At 42.8% G+C, this 23,154-nt stretch overlaps 1 protein-coding gene across 5 annotated transcripts in view; it reads left to right on the forward strand.

Moving 5' to 3' along the window:
* Nucleotides 1-23,154, forward strand: part of stat6 (signal transducer and activator of transcription 6, interleukin-4 induced) — a 75,793-nt gene that overhangs the window by 41,782 nt on the left and 10,857 nt on the right. For all 5 annotated transcript variants that reach the window (XM_088368518.1, XM_088368521.1, XM_088368520.1 and 2 more), the window contains 2 exons: nucleotides 13,462-13,556; nucleotides 13,641-13,774. In XM_088368518.1, coding sequence (XP_088224644.1) covers nucleotides 13,462-13,556; nucleotides 13,641-13,774 — 229 coding nt within the window. The remainder of the gene's footprint in view (nucleotides 1-13,461; nucleotides 13,557-13,640; nucleotides 13,775-23,154) is intronic.

Here is a 23,154-nt window from a genome sequence, read left to right on the forward strand (position 1 = left end):
TTCCAAGATAAGCATAGGATCAAACTAATCTATCAACCCTAACATATATCTATCAACCCTCCTGTTTATCATATGATTATGTCACCCCAATCAACAAATACAAGCAAGAAAATATAACGAAGAAAGAAGAATAGAAAAAAAATAATAAAAAAGATTAATGAAAAAACAGAGATGATAGTGGACGGGTTGGGGATTATGAAGTATGACAGGAATAACTTCCAGTGAAGATGAGGTTTTTCCTCAATACTCCAGTCCAATTTTAGTGTGTGAGTGAAAAACCTGCGGCAAGATGTTTCAATGCAGAAAAAGTCTCACACGATTCCTCTGCCTTAGGCGACCAGAATGCTATCAATAAAAAAAGAAAAAGAAAAACACAGAAACAGTACATCATTGTATCCATCACTTGCGAGGCATTTTCGATGGTCAAATCATCAAGTTTCTGTAAAACATGATCAGCTAAACAGCATCCACGCAATCCACGTTTCGCAGCACATTATAGTCATCACATCCGTCATGTCTGAGAAGTTGTATATGTACTTGTGCTACGGTAGAAGACTCAACCCTCGTCACAGCAGACTTCAAACATGGGATAACACAGGTCGTAAACAAGCACAACAATACCACACAACAAGCACAGGAGTCACAAATTTCAACAGCAGTTGCCACCAGTTGCCAGAGAATAGCCATGAAAAGGAATCCCATTGATGTGGGACTTTGTCTTTTGACATGGCCTGCTGTAAGTTCTTCAGTGAATTCATGGCGTCGTTGATGTGTGTGTTATTTTCTCCTGGTATGTATGTGCAACAGGAAGTCCCAATAATGTGGCACACACCACCTTGTGCTGCCGTCAACAAGTCTAGAACCATCCTGTTTTGCAACACCATCAGTCTAATTGCCTGAATCTCTCTATTTTGTCCATCATTGATTTGCAGTGAGAGATTCACAAAGGATTGAAAACGATAGTTAATTGTCTCGATGAAGAGTGATTGTTTTCCAACTCCGATCCAAGGAAAAAGCGCATGAACAACTTTGTCCCCGACAGACCATACTTTATGGTCGTCAGGAACATTCGCACCCCAGACAGGGTCATGAGGGTCAAAGGTTGCAACCGCCCTGCGTCAACGTCCAGAAGAGTTGTGTGCTGTCGTCAGCTGATGATGTTGTATCCTGTAGGTGTGGTCTGTCACCCACACTGGTGCACACACTCCTGTCTAGTTGGCAGGCAGCATCGGATAAACCTTGTGACCACAAAGCCACCAGCCATTCTGTATGAAGTATGTTCCGTTTGATGGTGCAGCCATGTCGGTGGGAGAGCCCTGACCACTCGAAACGGCTCTCTTATCCTGGCACTCAGCGGTGATGTCCATAGCTCCCATCCAGTTTCCTCCTGGAGAGCAGTCGTCGTTAATGCATTTATGGGCCTCTTTACCTTGGATGTAACGTGTAATTCACTCCAGCTGGTCTCACTGTGTAGGCCACTTGCAGCAATGTCCGTCCTATAACAGTCACATTGAGATTTCTCCAGAAAAGCTGATCACAGGCACCGTCTGCAAGTCCAGGGCGGGAAGGGTCGGCATCACTGACTGTGACAGCACGGTGTTGATATCCAACTCCTCCCATGGATGCCATACATTTTGCTTCAGTGACATTCTGGCCTCCAAGTGAACTTGTGTGGAGGAAGGGGGGGAGTTTCGAACACACATAACACCTCTCCTGTGTGTGAGCTCTCACAGTGAACTTTACATACCGCTCCCAAGTGTTGGTTTCGTATGGGTTTCTGGGGTCCCATGACCAGTCCTCAAAGTTCTCATTGTTTTCCACGGTCAACATTGTCACTTGATCTGTTCAAGTGAGTCCATAGACCATAGCACGCTCCAACCACAACGCAGCAGAGGATCCACCTGGCATGTGGAGCCCTGTTGCTACTAGGATGGCAGAGACACCGGGACATCCCCTCGCCTAGCAGAGTGGGGATCGATGGATTCTTCACCAACATTGAGACGCCCCACCCTAAACGATGAGGCCCCTTTGTAGTCAGCCTTCCCCACCACTCCGAATTAGGGGTCCAGCACTCTCTGCAACTTGCAGTGGCTGAGGTGAATCCAGCTGGGCCGTTCAGCAATCTTTACTGCGGGGGGGGGGGGTAGTCAGCAAAACTTGGAATGGTCCCTCCCACCATGGGCTGGCCCGGTTCTTTCTTTTGATGACCTTGATGTAGACCCAGTCTCCTGGCTTGATGGGGTTGTCGACCTGTGAGGATGAAAGATCAGGCAGCAGTAAATTTGCATTTCACACATCTGTCAGTATGAGCCTTCTGATCATGTAATCTGCCAAGGACTGTTCTTCATCTGCCATTTGTAAATCTGCAGGGAACATAGGTAGTCTATATGGCCTCCCGTGGATGATTTGAAAAGGTGTTAGCCCTTCTGAAGTGGGAGTGATTCTAATATAGAGCTTCACTAAGTCTAGACACTCTGGCCAAGGTCTGCCTGTTGTTTCCATGCATTTTTTCAACCTGCTTTTGATAGTAGAGTTCGCTCGTTCAACAAGGCCAGCGCTCGAAGGATGCCAAGCGCAGTGGTTTTTTTAACGTTATCCCAAGGTGTACAGCCATGTTCTGTACAACTTGGTCCACAAAGTGTGGACCATTGTCACTGTAAATGGGATGCCATGAGCCGGTATGATGGCTTTACAAATGGCTTTTGCCACTGTTAAGGCATCTGCTCGTTTAGATGGAACTATTTCCACCCATTTGGAAAATGCATCAATCATCACTATTTGTGAGGTCCGCTTTATGCGAGCTCAATAAAATCCATGTGCATGATTTGAAATGGGTAAGACGGTTTCGGAAATGAGCCTCTCTTAGGTCTCATGTTTCCTTGTGGATTACGTTTCACACAAACAGGACATGCTTTACAAAACTTTTTCAAGTAAGCATCTAAACCAAAGGTAGTGAATTGTTGATGTATGATGGACCTCATCACTCCTGTCGACACATGGCAAGGCCCATGTGTCGCAATTGCTGCTGCCTTAAAAAGTGATTTTGGTAAAACAGGTTTGTCATTGATGCGGTGGATATTATCTGTATCCACTATTGCACCTTTTGTCGTCCGCATTCGTTTTTCCACCATTGGAGCATTGCCCTGCATATCTGTCAGTATAGTTTTATCCACGAGTTGCGTGTCCTCTGAATCTATTACAAAAATTGCATGGCCATGTTTCCCTGCTGCTGCTTCTTTAGCAATTTTGTCTGCTAATCTGTTTCCATTTGAGACTTCACCTATGCCTGTGGTGTAAGCAGCACATTTACACACAGCTAGTTTAGCAGGTAAAAGGATGGCCTGCAACAAGTCTTTTAACAAGGAGGCAACGGCCTACCGGTTGATGTTGTCATCCCTCTGCGCTCCCAGTGTTTTGCAAAATAGAACAGAGTAGAAAACGCATACTGTCTGTATATACAGTGACTTCCTTATCTTCCGCTAATTGACAAGCTCTTGTTAGTGCAATAAGCTCAGCAGCCGACCCTGACCTGTTGTATCGAAGCTTTTCTGCTTCAACAATCTGGTTTGGCAATTTCACAATTGCATAACCACTTTGATTGTTCCCGTCAGGAACCTTTGAACATGATCCATCCACAAACCACTTTTTCCCTTTGTCAAGTGGTGTGTCACTTAAATCTTGTCTGGGCAGCTGTAGGTGTTCTGTAGCATCCAAACAGTTATGTGGGGTTCCATCCCCTGGCAACGGGATCAACATTGCTGGGTTAAGGACTGTGCACCTCTTTATCACAATATGCGGTTGTGACAGAAGTGTAGCAGTGTCTGGCGGGTGACAAAAAGTTCATTTTGCTTTGCAGTAGCAACACATCTACAGCATGTGGAACTAGCAGTTCCATTTTGTGGAAGAGGACCACATCTGCGGATAGTGTCACTGCAAGCGCTGCCGTGCATACTGCTTGGACACAGTCTGGTAAGGATTGAGCCACTGGATCCAATTTTTTTGAATAAAATGGAATTGGTCTTAGCTTACTGCCATGACTCTGCAGCAACACTGAGGTCTTAAAACCATTCCTGCAGTTTGCTGTTTGCACAAAGGTTTTATTGTAGTCTGGCAAGATAAGAGTTGTAGTTTCCATCAGAGCCTGTTTCAGCACTACAAAAGCATCATCTGCTACTGGTGTCCACATTATTTTTTCTGTCATTGCCATGGGGACTCCATGCACAATATTCAGCAGCGGTTGCGTCTTTTCCGCATAATGTGGGATCCATGCTCTGCAGTAATTGCAGAGGCCCAAAAATGACATCATTTGTTTTTTTGTCTCAGGTTTCGGTGCATCTGCAATGATTTGCTTTCTGGCTTTCTGTATCTGTCTTCCAGAAGCTGTCAACGTGTGACCTAAATAGTTCACTTCCTGTCTGACCCATTGTAGCTTGTTCTTGCTCACTTTATTCCTTGTTTTGCAGAGATACTGTAACAATGCTAAGGAGTCTTTCTTGCAAGCAGCTTCAGTTTCAGAGGCTACCAGGAGATCATCTACATAAACTAGAAGTAGGCTTTTGTTTGACATTTCAAAATCAGCCAAACAGGCCATGATAGCTTGAATGAAAATAGTTGGACTATCAGCAAATCCCTGTGGCAATCTGGTGTACGTATAACTTTGTCCTTTTAAGGTAAACGCAAACCAAAACTGTGAGTCTGGGTGGATTGGCACTGAGATAAATGCATTGCTAAGATCAGTTACTGTGAAAAACTTCTGGTTGGGCTTCAAAACGTTTAGAAGTGTGTGTGGGTCAGGCACATTAGGTGCTCTTGTCTGCACTGCATCATTTACTGCTTGTAAATCTTATATCATTCGCCAATCAATTGTATTGGCCTTTTGGACTGGAAAAATAGGAGTGTTGCAAGGAGAATCCGAACACTTCTTAGTGATTCCTCCTGTCAAAAGATCATTTATGACAGGGGCAATCCCATTTATTGCCTCATGTTTTAAAGGATATTGCTTAACTCTTGGACGCCACTCTGATCTTGGTTTGATCTGCACTGGGGGAATGGACGTTAAAAGTCCTACATCAGATGGGCCCTTTGTCCACAGTTTTTCAGGAAGCCCAGCCAATTCCCTCTCCTCCACCTTAGTCAAAAAAACATTAACTAGTCAGGGGAGCACATAAGTGCATGCCCTTCCAAAAGCCACTTCACACATTGTTTGCTTCCACATGTCACAACTGGTACTGTAGCTCCGCCCATCTTTGTCCTCATAATCAGTGACAGATCCAGCAAGTTTAATTCGGTAACCCACATCTGCCCATGTTATACTGTGAGGTTTAAACAATGAAATGTGGGGTACAGCCGACAACTTATATTTGTCTTTCTGAGGAGCGGGCAGGAGCACAGCAGCAGCTGCAAATGACCCGCGATCAGTGTACAAAGCAGTGATTGTTAAAGTTACTTCTGTGTCACTGAGAAAACTTTCAATATAGTCATCTTGTGGATCAGTGAGAATATTCATGGTGACATGTAATTCATTACAAGTCATTTCTGATTCAGGTCGCGTCAATTGCTTTCGAGTTTCACTCAGCAAACTGTCTGGTAGCATGGGATTCTGTTCAGCAGAGATGTCACAAGAACAGCAAACCTGCCCACCTGCTTGTGCAGCATATGAGTCAACATCTCTCACTCTACATGCTCGCATGCCATCCTTTACTGGAATTATTGCAATTCTGAATCTAGTCATCAGATCTCGTCCTAGCAGGTTTATGGGTCATTTTGGGGATAGGACAATCGAGACTGAAGCCATGTTTCCAGTTTCATTATCTCTCACTTCAACTGGATTGGAGATACTCTCCTTGTGTACCTGCCCATCAGAAGATTTAACCCAAATTGTATTTTTGGAGGCCTTCAGATTAGGGACTTTAGTTTTTATTATGGTTTTACAAGCCCCGGTATCACACAAAAACTCTACATCACTTCCTCCAACGTTTAAGGTAACATGTGGTTTTTGTTTTAATGTATTCAAAATGTCCCATGCTGTATGGACATCTACTATTTCTTCCTCTGTAGGAGCACAAGAGGTCAAAGAGGAGGAATCTAGTCATGCCGAAAATGTGGCTTTTCCTCTGCCTCTTCCTCCACCCCTTGATTGGTTTTGTTTTGCCTGACGACACTCTCTTGCAAAGTGTCCTCATTTCCCACAGTTCCAACAGGTCTCTGAATCTGGTGGGGATTTTGAATTATATGGCGGCCTGTGACCTTGTTGGCCTCTACCTCTTCCTCTGCCCCGCTGGGACCCTTGGAAGAAGACTGTTGTATCTTCATCTAGGTCATCATCATCATCGCCTCGATGAAATACATCAGAACTTTTGCCTCTTTTGATCACTTTTTCAGCATGTCTGGCCCACTTCATAGTCGTAACACTAGCAGTGTCCACTTCCACCCAATGTTTCCTCACCCAGTTGCCTATTTCAGGGCAGAAATTAGTGAGGAGTGTATTTTTAAGCTGTTGCTGATAAGCACTCTCAGCTGCAGCATTGAATGGGATGTCACCATGCACCCTGAATTATTTTTCAAATCTTAAGCGAAAACCATCGGTATCTTCCCCAGGCTTCTGTTTTATTCCTGCCAAATTTCCGGACTATAAGTCGCTCCGGAGTATAAGTCGCACCAGCCATAAAATGCCCCAAAAAGTGAAAAAAAACATATATAAGTCACTCCGGAGTATAAGTCGCATTTTGGGGGGCAAGTTATTCGACAAAATCCCACACCAAAAACAGTCATGAACGAGCAACAACAGGCTAAACGATAGCAACAACAGGCTAAATGATAGGTATGCTAACGTGACAAACACAAACAAAGAGCTGAGAACGGGCCTGATATAACATATAGAGTGATTAAGGACAACTATTACATGAATAACATGTTTATAAAACCATTGGTGTCACTCCAATTCATTAAATCCATCGATCATTCGATACGATAGCAACAGGCTAAACGATAGGTATGCTAACGTGACAAACACAAATGAGGAGTTGAGAACGGGCCTGACGTAACATATAGAGTGATTTAGGACAACCATTACATAAATAACATGTTTATAAAACCATCGGTGTCACTCCAATTCATTAAATCCATCGATCGTTCTTTGTCAACAATGGCCGCGCGCGGCTGTGGGCGGTTGCACTTCAAAATATTCCACAGGCTCATATAACGATAAACTATATTTCAAATAACTATAATATAAGCAATAATATTATCAAACCATCCGTGCACTTTAAATCCATTAAATCCATCGATCAAATTCCTCGTCCTTTGTCGTCGTGCGCCCTGACGTCAGCCTCGTCTTTATTCCACAGATCTAGTATATAACTATACTGTAGCGTTAACAAAGTACAAGGATAGACGTGGGTTTGGTAAACGGCTCTTTATTCCACAAAACAAACTTCCAAGCGTGTGGCGGCGTGGACTTCCAGACACGAGAGCTCCATGGAAGAGGACCGGGCGTGCGTAATGGCCACGTCCGAGCCCCAACCGTTCGCGGACAGCCACTCGGCCAAGCGCAGGCCCCCGACTCAGTAGAGTAGGACCGGGCGTGCGTAAAAGCCATAATAGTTTTTCAAACCTTTATGTCACTCCAAATCCTTAATTCCTTTAAACTCTTTGTCCTCTGTGTCACTTAGAAATGATCACCGCAAATGATGTCGTAGTCCTTACATGGGTCGCGCCGCGCGGTGCCACTGACGTCACTTGAAATAGTAATCCATTGGTACATCACGGTTCTCCAAACTTTCTTTCTGCTGCTCGATTACTGTTTTCAGCTGCATATTTTACAACTTGAAGTTTGTAACTTGCAAAATATGACTTTCTTTTTGGTGCCATTTTTCTTAAGCCCACCCAGTTGATGAGTCACGGCCAACGGTGAAATTTAAAGCGCCCTCATCCAGTTTCGTCTGAAAATATATTTTTTTTCAGATGTAGTTTTTTGTTTTGTTAATTTGGTTGTTTTATCAAAGACAAAGTCTGCTTTATTGTCGATTTTTTTTTTTTTCATATACCAAGACACACAAAGAGATTGAAATTACGTTCCCACTATCCCTCGGTGAGATAGTACACATATGCATACAAGCAACACAAAAAAAAACCAAGAAGGCATAAACAATGAATAAATAAGAGTGTTGAATAAATGATAAATAAACAAATAATAATAATAATAAATATAAGAGGAGCAAACAGACAGTGGACTTGGATATGGCGCTTTAAAGTGTTAATTGCTTTATTTGATGTTTTCTCTATTTTTTATGTTTTGAATATGTTCAAGATAAAGATATAAAAGCATGTTAAGTGATCAACTATACTAAAAATAACAGGAAGTGGTCAACTATACTTTTAAGTGATGTCTTAATGATCAAGTAAAAATTTGTGAAAAAAAACATATATAAGTCGCTGCTGAGTATAAGTCGCCCCCCCACCCAAACTATGAAAAAAAAACGCGACTTATAGTCCGGAAATTACGGCAGTTCTCACTCTTTGCACAAGATCATTCCATTGTGCTGCATACTCCCCTCCCAATTGATTTCCCTCAACGGGATAGGGAAAATGCCCTTGGTTATTTCTACCTGTGTAATTTCCTCTAACCTTTGCCCAGTCTTTTCCCAAGGAAGACATTGAAGCTTCTCCTGCCTCATGGCCATTCAGTCTACAGGAATGTATGATTCCAGCCATGTCTTCTGCCCATTTATCTGGGTCTTCTGCAACAGGGGTAACCCCTTCAACAGCTTTTCTTGCCTCTTCCAAAGTCCATGGCCAAAAAACATATGTACGTGGAGGGTAGCCTTCCCCTGCAATAGGGTTTAGCACCTGTATCATTGGGCACACATCAACATTGTCCAAATTTTGGGAAAATCTAGCAGCATTGGTCATATTTCTTGTTTGCACAGGAGTTCTAACAATGTGACCCTGACCTTTTTTTCTATTGTATGGGGGAAGGTGCAGGTCTGTTAAATTTGGATACAAGTTTTGCATAGGAGCGGAAGGCCCGCTTGCTCCTGTGCTTGAGCTGCGCCTTGAGCTGTGCCTTGAGCAACGTCCTGAGCAACGGCCGGGACAGCACGCCTGCGCACTGTGGCCTCATTGTCTTCTGGCCTGACAAACATACTCGCGGCCTCATCACTTTTCACCTTTCTATCTTTTGTCATTTGAATTTGTTCTCTCGTGAAGCTTTCAACCACACTCTAGCACAACTCAATTCTCTCTCTTTTCTTTCCTTTCTCAGTCCCTTTGTCTTTCTAGCCACACTCTCCTCCAAAACTTCAACCACTATCTTCCACATTTCAACTTTCAACTTCCCTTCTACTCCAAACTTTTTCTTCCACTTCGGCATGTATTGCATACAATCAAGAAATTTACTCGCCATGTACTTCTCATCTCCGTCAAGAGCTAGAGATTTACCGTTTTTATTTCCCATCTTAATTTGGTATTTTAGGTTTATACAATTTTTTCAAAAATTTTCTTTCTCTGAGGATCCTCAATGCAGGTTTAAATTGACCTTTCAACAAATTCTCTTTGTAGTCAATTTATCCTACCAGTCACACTCTCAACCACACAACTTTCATGCAAACAGCTTGGAAAAACGGACGAAAAAGAACCTACGCCCTTCTTCAATTAAGAAAAAGAAACTCTTGTTTTTTCTTAGCCCGTTCCTTCCACTGGGACTTGAACCCAAGCTGTTCTTTGGCCGGAAAAACGTAAAAATCTACGCTCTTCTTTGATTAACAAAAAAGAAGCTTCGTGTTTCTTAGCATGTTCCTTCCACCGGGACACTAACCCAAGCCCGATCCCTCAGCTTGGAAAAACAGACAAAGAAGAATCTACGCACTTCTTCGATAAACGAAAAAGAAGCTCTGCTTTTCTTAGCCTGTTTCTTCCCCTGGGACTTAAAGCCAAGCTATATCTCGTGCACCTCTACCTTTTACGCATTTCACAACAGGACAATCACACAACTTTAGGGCCTTAACTTACTTGTCCCCTGGTTCGTTGCACTGCCGGATCCCGACAATCCCCCTCTGTCAGACAAAGGCAGACCTAAGATGCTGGCCCAGCGAAGAATTTCCTTCCCAGGTCTTTCTTTACCAGGTCCGGCTAATGGACGCTGGCCCGTCGACGGTGTACAGCGCGTCATCCTCCGTCGGCCAGCTGGCCGGTATGAGAGATCCCGGGTTTCGGCACCAAAATGTTAGAGTGGTGCCCACTCTAACTTATTTTTGCAAGAACCACACGGGAGACAGTATGCCCTTTTTAAGCACTTGCAAATGGAGAGTCATTCGTCGCTGTGCGTACAGCGATGATCGAATGAGGTCTAACTCAGGCCTCTTGCAAGAACATTTTTATTGAGAGAAACAGGGTGGGGATGAGAGTAGACAAGATGGAGTTTAAGTCCCTGACCTCTGGTCAAAACATATAAAGGGGGTGTTTTACGACGTTGTGTCAGACAACACAAGCTAGGTTATTTATTCCAGGTTACATTCCAACACAAGCATAAAACTAATCTAGCTCGGTTATTTATTACAGGTTACGTTCCAACATAAGCATAGGATCAAACTAATCTATCAACCCTAACATACCGTAATTTCCGGACTATAAGCCGCGACTTTTTTCCAAAATTTTGGACCCTGCGGCTTATAGTCTGGTGCGGTTTATATAAGATTTTTTTCGTGATTTTTGTGATGACTTGATCACTTTTACTCTTAACACTATGATATACAGTAAAAGCTAGAAAACAAACTGACAAATAACTCGTTTTGAAATCAGACGAGTAAAAACTGGTCAAATATTTAAAAAAAAGCTATTATTAAAAGTGAAGACAATTTGCAATTCTAGTAATGACACACGAATTTGATGCACAATTTGTCTTCGTGGGCCACATAGAATGATGTGGCGGGCCGTATCTGGCCCCCGGGCCTTGAGTTTGACACCTGTGCTCTAAACCCTTTCTCTTACTCTGCCATATCGCTCAGAGATTACACAAAGCAGTGGCGCCGTTTGGACAATCTGCATTGTAATTGTACTAAGTTCATCTTGTTTTTCCTTTTTTTAATCACTTCACTGGTTTGATAACTTGTTTGATATAAAAGAAACCAGTGAAGTAATCTGCATTGTATTAAAACCCAATCAATCAGCATTTAAATTCAATTCTTCTGACATTTTGCTCACCAAAAACAAGTTGTAATGAATGTGAACTTTTAATGCATTTTATTCAGAAGGTTACTTTGAACCTTAAACGGCGGCGTGGCGTACTTATGGATTTTTACGGCCTCCGGCCTCCAGGGGGCGCTCTAGCAGGAAGCAAGAGCGAGACAGGCGAAGAAAAGATAATGCGCCGAAGAAGACGTGCTAGTTTGTGTTTACATTTCGCGCATCACGCGATCAAGACGGACATTACTGAAAGGAAGCCTTTATACACAAACCGCCATCATGGGGGACAAAAGAAATGCATATGATGCCGCTTTTATGCCAAAGGCAGTCGATGTTGATGACATTACCTTGTGTCTACTCTGGAGCGTACTTATGGATTTTTACGGCCTCCGGTCTCCAGGGGGCGCTCTAGCGGGAAGTAAGAGCGAGACAGACGAAGAAGAGATAATGCGCCGAAGAAGACGTGATCGTCTCGCGCATCACGCACACACCCGCATTCACACAAAGACAGGAAGCTTTTATACACAAACCGTCATTATGGGGGATAAAAGAAATGCATATGATGCCGCTTTTAAGCAATACGTGTCGCTCGCTAGTTTAATATAATTTAGCGCTTTGTGCATGAATAAGATTAGCATGAACAGAACCTCTTCACACTCGAAGAAATGCATAAAACCGACGACAAAAGAGAGACTGAGAAAGTGAGAGGCGAAAGATCTCTAACGCTATTCCAATCGGACTCTAAGGAGGAAGACTTCGATAGTTTCAGTGCACAGGAGGAAGATGAAGACGGCTCTTTTTTTTACTTTTACTGGTATGTTTTTTTTAACCAGCCCTGTTCGTGCTGTGCTACCGTGTTGCTGCTGTGTTGCTGCTGTGTTACCGCCGCGTTACCGCCGCGTCTCAGTGACTTTGGTGTATTACTTCCGTGTTGCTGCGGTATTACTGCCGCGTCACAGGCAGTGTTTGGAAAGAAATGTTAAGGTATATTATTAAAGCTTTAAAAAAACTTTCTGTGTCCAGTCTTTCTTCGCTAATAACTCGCGTGCACACTTCCGCGTTGCTGCGGTACTACTGCTGCGTCACAGGCAATGTTTAGAAAGACATGTTCAAGTATGTTATTAAAACGTTAAAAAGGCTTTCTATGTCTTTCTTTGTAAAAAAACTCGTGTGCACGTGTGGCTTATAGTCTGGTGCGGCTTATGTAAGAAAAAAAATGAAATATCCCTAAATTTTAGCTGGTGCGGTTTATAATCCGGTGCGGCTTATAGTCCGGCAATTACGGTATATCTACCAACCCTAACAATTCTGATCAAAATAAAAATAAGAATAAAATGCTCACGCTTTTAGTTGAATAAACTTGACTCGACTAAAACATGACTAAAATTAATAGTAACAAAGACGATACTAAAACAGGCCACCCAAAACAACACTAAACATAAATCAAACAAATGTATTAAGACACACATTCAACTGATGATAACACAAAAAAACAAACAAACAAACAAACAAACAAAAAAAACCCGCCTTAAACACATTTTATTAAGCCTGGTTTGTTAAAAAAGTATCAGTAAGAACAGCAACCAGGCTGTCAGATGACAGGCTGTCAGCATCAAAATGTTTCCAAAATTAGTCCATTCATCCATTATGTAAACTGCTTTGTCCTCATGAGGGTTGCGGGTGTGCTGGAGCCTATCCCAGCTGACTTCATCATTTACACGGGGTTGAGATATTTCTGGGGAGGGTTGTAAAATCAGTATTGAAAATTATGACAAATCAGGCCATTCTTTTCCCTCTGAAACACTGTTGGCGTACAGGATTTATTGAAACCACGTTTTTAATGTCTAATGTTCTAATGTCAGCTGTAAATCACATACCTCTACTCCTAAAACTCTTCATATGCCTACACAGCCCTGCATTTGAGCTATGGATATACGTATATCAAATTCTAAAGACCCCAATACAAGGAAATGCAAAGTTGAAAGAAGATTTGTCAGGTGATATGGTGTGACTCCATTTTGTGACTGGTTACAAGTCAGCTTGTCAGAAGCTCCAAAATTGCATTGCGTTTAATAGACAATTTGTTCCAATGCATTCCAGAGTGCACCAGTTTAGTACATCAGCTTTTATAGTGTCTGTTTGTGTTTGTGCAATCAACATTGTGCTTGTTTTTGCATGTGCAAACTTTTTTGTACTATCCCTTCCGCTTCTTAACTTTGGGCTCACACACAATGAAAGGTATCACAGACATTTTTAAGAGTGACTCTGACAATCTTGCAGGAAGTGCTCCCAGGTCGACAGTTTACGTTCTGGCAGTGGTTTGAGGGAGTGATGGACCTGACCAAAAAACATCTGAGGACATACTGGAGTGATGGGTGCAAAGACTCTACTTGTTTTTGCAGTAAATATTAGCAACGTGCTGTTAGTAATCAATAACAAACTCTTCTTTTCTCTCCAAGGCTCATATTTGGTTTCATTGGCAAGCAGCATCTACACCTGATTCTCAAACAAAGGCCCAATGGAACTTTTTTGCTACGCTTCAGCGACTCTGAGATTGGAGGCATCACCATCGCTTACGTCGCTGCAGCGGAGAGTAAGTGTTAGAGATTTGCTCACTCCAACTTATTTTGCAAGAACCACACGGGAGACAAGTAAGTCCTTTTTGACACCTGCAGGTGGAGAGTTCACTCGTTCAAGGAATGAAGTCTGAACCCTCGTTCCTGCGAGGGGATATTTATTAAGAGAAACAGAGTGGGGGTTTGGGTAAACTGGCTAAAGCCCTTGTCCTCTAGTCTAAACATGTCAGGGGATGTTTTACGACCTTGTGATAAGGAGGACAAGGTAAGGTATTTATTACCTGTTGCATTCCAACATAATCCTATGATAAAGATAATCTGGAAAACCCTAACATCTCCCTCCTGTTTTATCATATGATTATGCTACCCCAAATAACAAAGACAAGTAAGAGAAAAAAAAAAAAGCACATATTTATACATAAAGAAGAAAGAAGAATAGGAAAAATAAAAACAACAAACAATGATAGCAACACTTTCCAGTGAAGATGAGGCATTACCTTAATACCCCAGATCAAACTTATTGTGTAAGCGAAAAACCTGCTGGCCAGATGTTATTAGCAGGAAAATTCTTACACGGTCCCTTTGCCTAGGTGACCAGAATGCTATCAATAAAAAAAGAAAAAGAAAAACAAAGAAACAGTACATCAGCGTATCCATTACTTGCGAAGCATATTTGATGGTCAAATCAACAAGTTTCCGTAATACATGCTCAACAGAACAGCATCTACGCAATCCACATCTCATTATCATTATCACATCTGTCACGTCCAAGAAGTTGTATATGTGCTCGCGTTTTCGTCAGCTGATGATGTTCTAGTCTGTAGGTGAGGTCTGTCACACACACTGGCGCACACACTCGTGTCCAGTTGGCAGGCAGCATCGGACAACTCTTGTGACCACAAAACCATGACCCGTACTGAACAGGCACGTGCACTCATAGGATGCAGGTGAGGCAGTGCCTCTGAACTTCTGGATGAAGTAGGTCCCGTCCGATGGTGCAGCCATGTTGGTAGTAGAGCCCTTACACCTTGAAAACGGCTCTCTCATCCTGGCACACAGCGGTGATGTCCAAAGCTCCCATCCAGTTTCCTCCTGGAGAGCAGTCGTCGTTAATGCATTTGTGGGTCCTGTAACCTTGGCTGCAACATGTGTAGTCAGCAAAACTTGGAATGGTCCTTCCCGTCGTGGCTGGCCCAATTCCTTCTTTTGATGACCTCGATGTAGACCCAGTCTCCTGGATTGATGGGGTTGTCGACCTGTGAGGAGGAAAGATCAGGCAGCAGTAAATTTGTCTTTGACACAGTTTGAGCGTCCTGATCATATAATCTGCCAAGGACTGTTCTTTATCTGTTGTTTGCAACTCTCGTCGTCAATTGTAGTGCCCATTTAACTGGCAAATAGGAATGTTTGCGGGAAGAGTTTGAACACTTCCTAATGATTCCCTTTAACCAAAAACTATTTATGACAGGGGCGTTCCCATTTATTGCCTCCTGGTTTGAAAGAGATTGTCTTACCCATGCCTTCTTTCTCCTCACAAGCTCACACCCACACAGGGTGTGAACACACACACACACACACACACACACACAGAACACACAGACAAATGGATTCTAATCCATCTCTCATGTAGCTTCTTTTGATAGAATCTCCTATTGGTAACTGTATAGCAGACGTTTTAGCATATAATCCCATACTCTGCTCTCTCGCTTCTACTTTTTCCTGTCGGTGCAGTCGTAGGTGGCCCCTATTGCAGTCATTGTCTTGTTAACTGTCGCCGTGTGACTCCTATGCATGATTGTGTGAATGTCAAAAATTGAACGTACCTAACTTTCTGACCATCCAACCTCCACTGTGGTACAAAAAACCTTACTATTGTATTGAATATTTTAACTTTAGTGTAACACAAATTGAGCTCTAGTCATTTGTAATTTGGGCATACAAACAGCATTGTCATACTTCTTGGATGGACAAAACTTCTAATAATCTAAAAAAAATTCTAATAATCTGACAATGACATGTTTTGCTGTCATATGGGCATCTATTCTTTCTTTCTCTGTATGAGCATAAGCGGTCAAAGAGGAGGAAGCTTGTCATGCTAAAAATTTGGCTTTTCCTCTGCCCCTTCCTGCACCCTTTGATTGATATTGCTTTGCAGAACGACGCTCTCGTGCAAAGTGTCCTCGTCTCCCACAGTTCCAACAGTTGTCTGAATCTGATGGGGGTTTTGATTTGAATGGTGGCTTGCGACGTTGTTGGTATCTAACTCTTCCTCTGCCCCTTTGGGAACTTTGGTAGAAGATTGTTGTATCTTCATTTAGATCATTATCATCATCTAGATGAAATACATCAAAACTTCTGCCTTTCTCAATCCCTTTGTCAGCGTCTCTGGGCCACTGCATGTTTTTTGTCAACCAAGCAGTGTCCGCTTCCACCAAGTGTTTTCTCACCCAACTGCCCAAGTCAGGGGGGAAACCAGTGAGGAGCGGAATTTTAAGATGTTGCTGATAAGCACTCCCATCTGCATCATTGAATGGGATGCCACTATGTACCCAGAATTCTTTTTCAAATCTCAATTGAATGGCGGCTTCATCACTTTTCAACTTTCTATCTTTTGTCTTTTGGATTTGTTCTCTTCTTTCTTGTGAAGCTTTCAACCACATTTTAGCACAATCCAATTCTCTCTCTTTTCTTTTCTTTTTCAGTCTATTTTTCTTTCTTTCCACACTCTCTTCTAAAACATCAACTACTATCTTCCACACTTCAACTTTCAACTTCCCTTCTACTCCATACTTTTTCTTCCACTTCGGCATATATTGCATACAATTAAGAAATCTACTCGCCATGTACTTCTCATCTCCGTCAAGAGGTAGAGATTTACCGTTTTTATTTCCCATCTTAATTCTAGTAGTTTAAGGTTTTCAAAATTTTTTTTCAAATTTTTTTTTTTTCTTTGAGGATCCTCAATGCAGGTTTAAATTGACCTTTCAACAGATTACTAGCCTGTTTTATTGCCGTGGATCAACGCTAGAACTGCTTTTTAGTCAATTTATCCTACCAGTCACACACTCAATCACACTAACTCCAGCGCTTTTTTAGGCCTCATGGCTCGGACAAACCAAAGCCGTATCTCATAGCTCGGACAAACCAAAGCCGTATCTCATAGCTCGGATAAACCAAAGCCGTATCTCATAGCTCGGATAAACCAAAGCCGTATCTCATAGCTCGGACAAACCAAAGCCGTATCTCATAGCTCGGCTAAACCAAAGCCGTATCTCATAGCTCGGATAAACCAAAGCTGTATCTCATAGCTCGGACAAACCAAAGCCGTATCTCATAGCTCAGACAAACCAAAGCCGTATCTCATAGCTCGGACAAACCAAAGCCGTATCTGTCGTGCACACAACTTCAGGCCTTTAACTTACTTGTCCCCTTGGTTCGTTGCACTGCCGGGTCCCGTCAATCCACCTCTGTCAGACGAAGGCAGACCTAAGATGCTGGCCCAGCGAAGAATTCTCTTCCCAGGACTTTCTTCTCCAGGTCCTCCTAATGGACGCTGGCTTGTCGACAATGCAGCACGTCCTCCTTCGTCAGCCAGATAGCGGGTATGAGGGATCCCGGGTTTCGGCACCAAAATGTTAGAGATTTGCTCACTCCAACTTATTTTGCAAGAACCACACAGGAGACAAGTAAGTCCTTTTTGACACCTGCAGGTGGAGAGTTCACTCGTTCAAGGAATGAAGTCTGAACCCTCGTTCCTGCGAGGGGATATTTATTAAGAGAAACAGAGTGGGGGTTTGGGTAAACTGGCTAAAGCCCTTGTCCTCTAGTCTAAACATGTCAGGGGATGTTTTACGACCTTGTGATAAGGAGGACAAGGTAAGGTATTTATTACCTGTTGCATTCCAACATAATCCTATGATAAAGATAACCTGGAAAACCCTAACAGTAAGTACAGGCTATGATGCTGTTTCAAAACCTTTGCAAAGACAATAATCTGTGTGTTTGATTGATGCTGTTAGAGAGGTATTCCTTTATTACTGTGATTCATTATTGTTGTGTGTAACTGCACTGCATCCTCCTTCGAGGCTTATCTAATATGTTGGCAGGACTTGGCCCACTCAAGATTCAGTTTTAAGCATAAATTAGAATGCTCAAATCGGCTCTGGGTCAGTAGAGAAAGGCCAGAATCCACCAATAAAGGTAATCTGATTGCAATAAAAAGTATATAAACCCTGCATTGACAACTAATCGATGATCAAACTATTTGCATTTCTGTAATCAATTAACTATTCAGATAACTTTTTTTTATTTAAAATAATCTAAATCGTCAGAATTTCAGCTTCTCAGCAGAAAATATTCTGTTAATTTGATTATACTGTGTGGAGTCTGCATGTTCTTCTTCAGGTTCCTCCCACATTCCAAAAACATGCTTGATAGGCCAATTGCCCACTCCAAATTTTCTGTAGGTGTGATTGTGAGTGATTGTCTGTGTGCCGTGCGATTGACTGGCGACTAGTTCAGGGTATCCCCCTCCTACATCCTTAACTCAGCTGGGATAGGCTCCAACATGCCCACGACTCTTGTAAGGATAACTGGTTCAGAAAATGAATGGATGATTATACTGCACATTGTACAAGTGGACTATTGATCATAATCAAATAGCAAAGTGGTTTCATCCCATCATTCTTTATACAGGGTCTGGCAAAATGATCTGACACATTCGTAGGTTTAATAAAATGCAAATAAATTAAAGAAATAAAACCTTTTTTTTTTTTTGTCGAGAAATACATATAATGCCATTTTGTTTTGTTTTGTTTGATTTCATTTTTGTTTCGTTTTCTAATAATGTTGTTTTGCTCTTACCGCTGCCACATTTTCTGGCGGTGTGAGGTTGGCCAGTTGATTTTCTTTTCAATGCTGATCCACTGGCTCTGAAGTTAGTCTGAATTGTGTCGCCATAAAGGCAGTATGTAGATGCTTTTCTTTTGATATCCTTTACTATCATAAAGGCAGTATGTAAATGCTTTTATTTTGATATCATTTCCTGTAACTTACCTACCGCTCCCTGCTTTGTTGTCTGTTACATCCTGCCTGTTTTCTATCTGTTCAAAAAGAGTTTAAACTAACTTAAACTAACTAAACACAACTAATTTCTGACCGTCAGGGATGCTCGAAGCAAAGTCGTGAGTAAAGTTTATTCTTAAATTGAATAATTCTTAGATTAAGTTGGGTTTAATGTTGAAAGAGAAGATAATTAATAGTTATTAATTAATTAGTAATTAATTAATTTTATTTATATGTATTTACAAGCTATTTGCTAAAATGCTAACGCTATATGCTATGTTAATGCTATGTTCTAAAAACAGTCAAACCTTGTTGTGTTGCAGTTTTCACTCTGCCATGTAAACAGGAATCTTCAGTAAACAACAGTAAAATGTTAACTACGACACAGACTCCTGGTTATTGCATCAGTTTAACTTGTTGGATAGCTTCAGTTGCTACACTGCAGTGAGGACAACACAGTGAAAAGACTGTGAAGTTAGCGTTCTGCATCGAGTCAAGATGGAAACTAGATCTAATAAATCAGGAAAAATTAGAAGCAGCTTTCATTCATCTGCCTCATCAACCAATGTTTTAATTTGCGCACACGCAAAAGCAGCAGCTGCTAAAGCAAGAAGCCAAATCTAAGATAGAAAAAGTTCAAAAAGAAACTGAAATTGAAATCCTCGCCATTTGCCGTGAAGCAGCAGAAGCTGAAGCCATAGCAGCAGTCTGGGAGTCAGCAGTTACAAAGAGCGACAACTATATCATGCTTGACGCAACAAATTCTGCAGATCAAAGTTGAACGAACAAGCGATTAGTACATCCAAACTCACTTCCACTAATTCTGTCCAACAAACAACCATGAATGCTAGTCCGCCTCCAACTCAACAAGCTACCTATGCCACTCTGTTATAACCCGAACAACCCCTTTTTTCACACCATCAGTTGCCTGTTTTCTCATACAACAGCACAATGTGGAATTTACAGACTATGACTTAGACTATACACCGCCAGTAGCAAAAGAGTCAGTCAGCTAGAATACATTTACCAGAGAAAGCCCCCAAGTTATTACGAAGACTCTCACCTCGCAGCTCAGTGACTTGAATGTTGAGGCTCCATCCTTTAACCCCCAGCCGACAATTACTCAAAGTACGTCTGCAACTGAACACGGCACAATATTTAGCTCGGCATGACCTAGTGAATGAGTTTGATGATAAACCTGAAAATTATCGTGCATGGTTGTCGTCATATAAAAACTGCCTCTCAAGGACTTGGACTGACAACTACTGAGGAAATGGACTTGATGACGCGATGGCTTGGAAAATAATCTAGCAACCACATGAAACGTCTCCGTGCAGTGCACATAGCAAGACCCCAAATAGCACTCGTGAAAGCCTGGGAACGTCTTCGGGAGTGTTATGCACCCCCAGAGGTGATTGAAAATGCCCTCTTTATCCGACTGGATGAATTTCCTAGAGTCTCAGCCAAGGAAAATCTGAAGCTACAAGAGCTGTCTGACCTGCTTATGGAAGTGCAGTGTGCTAAGGAAGATGACTACTTACCAGGGCTGTCCTACCTCGACACGACGCGCGGAATTGAACCTATAGTTACCAAGCTGCCTTATGGACTCCAGGAAAAATGGATCTCAGCTAGTTCTAACTATAAAGAAGCAAATGGAGGACGGTTTCCACCGTTCAATTACTTCACAAAATTCGTATGTTATAAGGCCAAGAAAAGAAATGACCCCAGCTTTGCCTTTTTAAATACCACCACAACATCATCTGTCAGAGCTGGGAGTGCCCTTCCTAAAACCATCAAGAAGCCCATTGCAGTTCACAAGTTCAATGTCACTCACACAGAGTCAAATGTCTCCAACAATCCAAGTAAGATCTGCCCAATACATGCAAAACCACACCCACTAAAGAAGTGCAAAACCTTTAGAGCCGGAACTCTTGACAACAGAAAGACTTTTCTGAAAGAAAACGGAATTTGCTTTAAGTGCCAATCATATGGCAAAGGATTGTACTACAATTTTGAAGTGTTTTGAGTGCGACAGCACCCAACATGTCTCAGCTATGCACCTGGGACCAGCACTGCGACCCACGACTCCTCTGACCTTGCCACAGCATTGCAGGGAGGGAGAAGAGGTAAACAACACCAGTGAGATTAACTTAAACTGCACAGCAGTATGCGGTACAGGACAAGTCGGACGGTCAAGCTCCAAGATATGCCTGATGAGAGTGTACCAGAAAGACCACCCAGATGAAGCCATCAAGGCCTACATCGTGCTAGACGACCAAAGCAACCGATCGTTGGCCAAGTCCTGTTTCTTTGATAAGTTTGACATTCACACTAAGCCATATCCTTACCAACTGAAAACATGTTCTGATATCAGGGAAACCTTTGGCAGAAGGGCCTCAGATTTTATTGTGGCATCTCTCAATGGAAAAGTCATGATTCCTTACCACCACTCACTGAGTGTAATGACTTACCTGATAATCGGTCCAAAATTCCCACACCAAATGCTGCCCTTCATCAGCCCCACCTGTCAAAGGTAACAGAACATATCCCAGAGCTGGACCCCCACAGCTGAAATCCTCCTGCTGCTAGGGAGAGACGCAATCAGAGCACACAGAGTACGGGAACAAATAAATGGACCCGCCAATGCACCCTTCGCACAACGCCTTGACCTAGGCTGGGTGCTGGTCAGAGAAGTCTGTCTAGGGAACACACGCAAGCTGAACATCAATTCCTTCCGGATGACCATGGTCGACTGTCATCGGCCCTCACTTTTCCAGCCATGCACGAGCCTTTTGCACATTAAAGAGAAACTTCACAACAGACTGCCGAGAAACAGTGCCTTACCACCCAGAGCTAAGGAAGACAGTCAAAATGTGTTTGACTGCACGGAACGGGACAATAAGCTAGCACCTTGATTCGAAGATGAAACTTTCATTGAAATGATGGACAAAGAAGTTTGCAAAAACGATTCACACAGCTGGGTTGCTCCATTGCCATTCAGACAACCGAGGCAACAGCTTCCCAACAACTGCGAGCAGGCACTCAAGCGATTTGAATCACTACAGCGTCAATTCAGAAGAAAGCCAGAAATGCAACAGCAATACATGGAATTTATGGGCAAACTGCTGAAAAACAACCCTGCTGAGGTGGCACCAGAGCTAAGAGAAGAAGAGTGCTGGTATTTACCAAGCTTTGCAGTGTATCACCCACAGAAACCCGATCAAATCAGGGTGGTGTTTGATTCAAGTGCCCAACAGTCTGGGATCTCCTTGAATAACGTGCTCTTGACCGGACCAGATCTGAACAACACCCTTCTAGGAATGCTCATGCAGTTCCGAAAGGACAAGGTTGCTGTGATGGCGGATATTCAACAAATGTTCTATTGCTTCTTTGTGGATAAAAAGCAAAGAAACTACCTGAGATTCTTATGGTTCAAGGACAACGGCATAGCAAACAAGGTCATTGACTACAGAATGAAAGTTCATGTGTTTGGAAATAGCCCATCCGCTGCAGTGGCAATCTACGGGCTCAGAAGAGCCATCAGAGATGGCGCAGAGAAATATGGAACAGACACAGTCAACCTTGTCGAACGACACTTTTATGTTGACGATGGCCTCTGTTCTGTCCCAACTGATGCAGAGGCTATTGGGCTGATCCATAGGACTCAAACCTCACTCGCTGAGACTAACTTGAGGCTTCACAAATGTGCCTCAAACAGTCAGGCTGTCTTGGAAGCCTTCACAAGTGAGGACTGCGTACAAGCCATAAAGGACATAGACCTCAACAGAGATAAGTCACCCACCCAATGCAGCTTGGGGCTCCTGTAGGAAACAGCAAGTGACACCTTCACCTTCTCCGTGTCACCCGACACCAAACCATTCAGTGAACAGTGTCTTTGACCCTTTAGGGTTTTTGGCCCCAATTACCATCCAAGGCAGGAACCTTCTCAGAGAATTGAATTCTGAGACATCGGAGTGCGACACCCCATTGCCTGAAGATAAGTTAGGCAAGTGGGAAACTTGGAGAAACTCACTTGTAGAATTGAGGCACTTGTAGATGTACACAGCTTAACCAAGGCTGAACGAGTAGAACTTCACGTGTTTAGCGATGCATCTGTGAAGGCCATTGGTGCCGTAGCCTACTTGAAAGCCATCCAAGAAGACACAGTAGACGTCGGATTTGCCATGGCAAAGGTCAAACTTGCCCCTCAATCAGACTCGACCATTCCCAGACTTGAGCTGTGTGCAGCAGTCTTAGCAGTGGAAATGGCTGAGCTGATACAGGATGAACTGGATCTAAAACTGGATGCCACTAAGTTTTACACTGATAGCAA

This window comes from Syngnathus floridae, chromosome 2 (genome assembly GCF_059516105.1).
Source record: "Syngnathus floridae isolate MCC-2025c chromosome 2, RoL_Sflo_1.0, whole genome shotgun sequence".
Taxonomy (NCBI): domain Eukaryota; kingdom Metazoa; phylum Chordata; class Actinopteri; order Syngnathiformes; family Syngnathidae; genus Syngnathus; species Syngnathus floridae.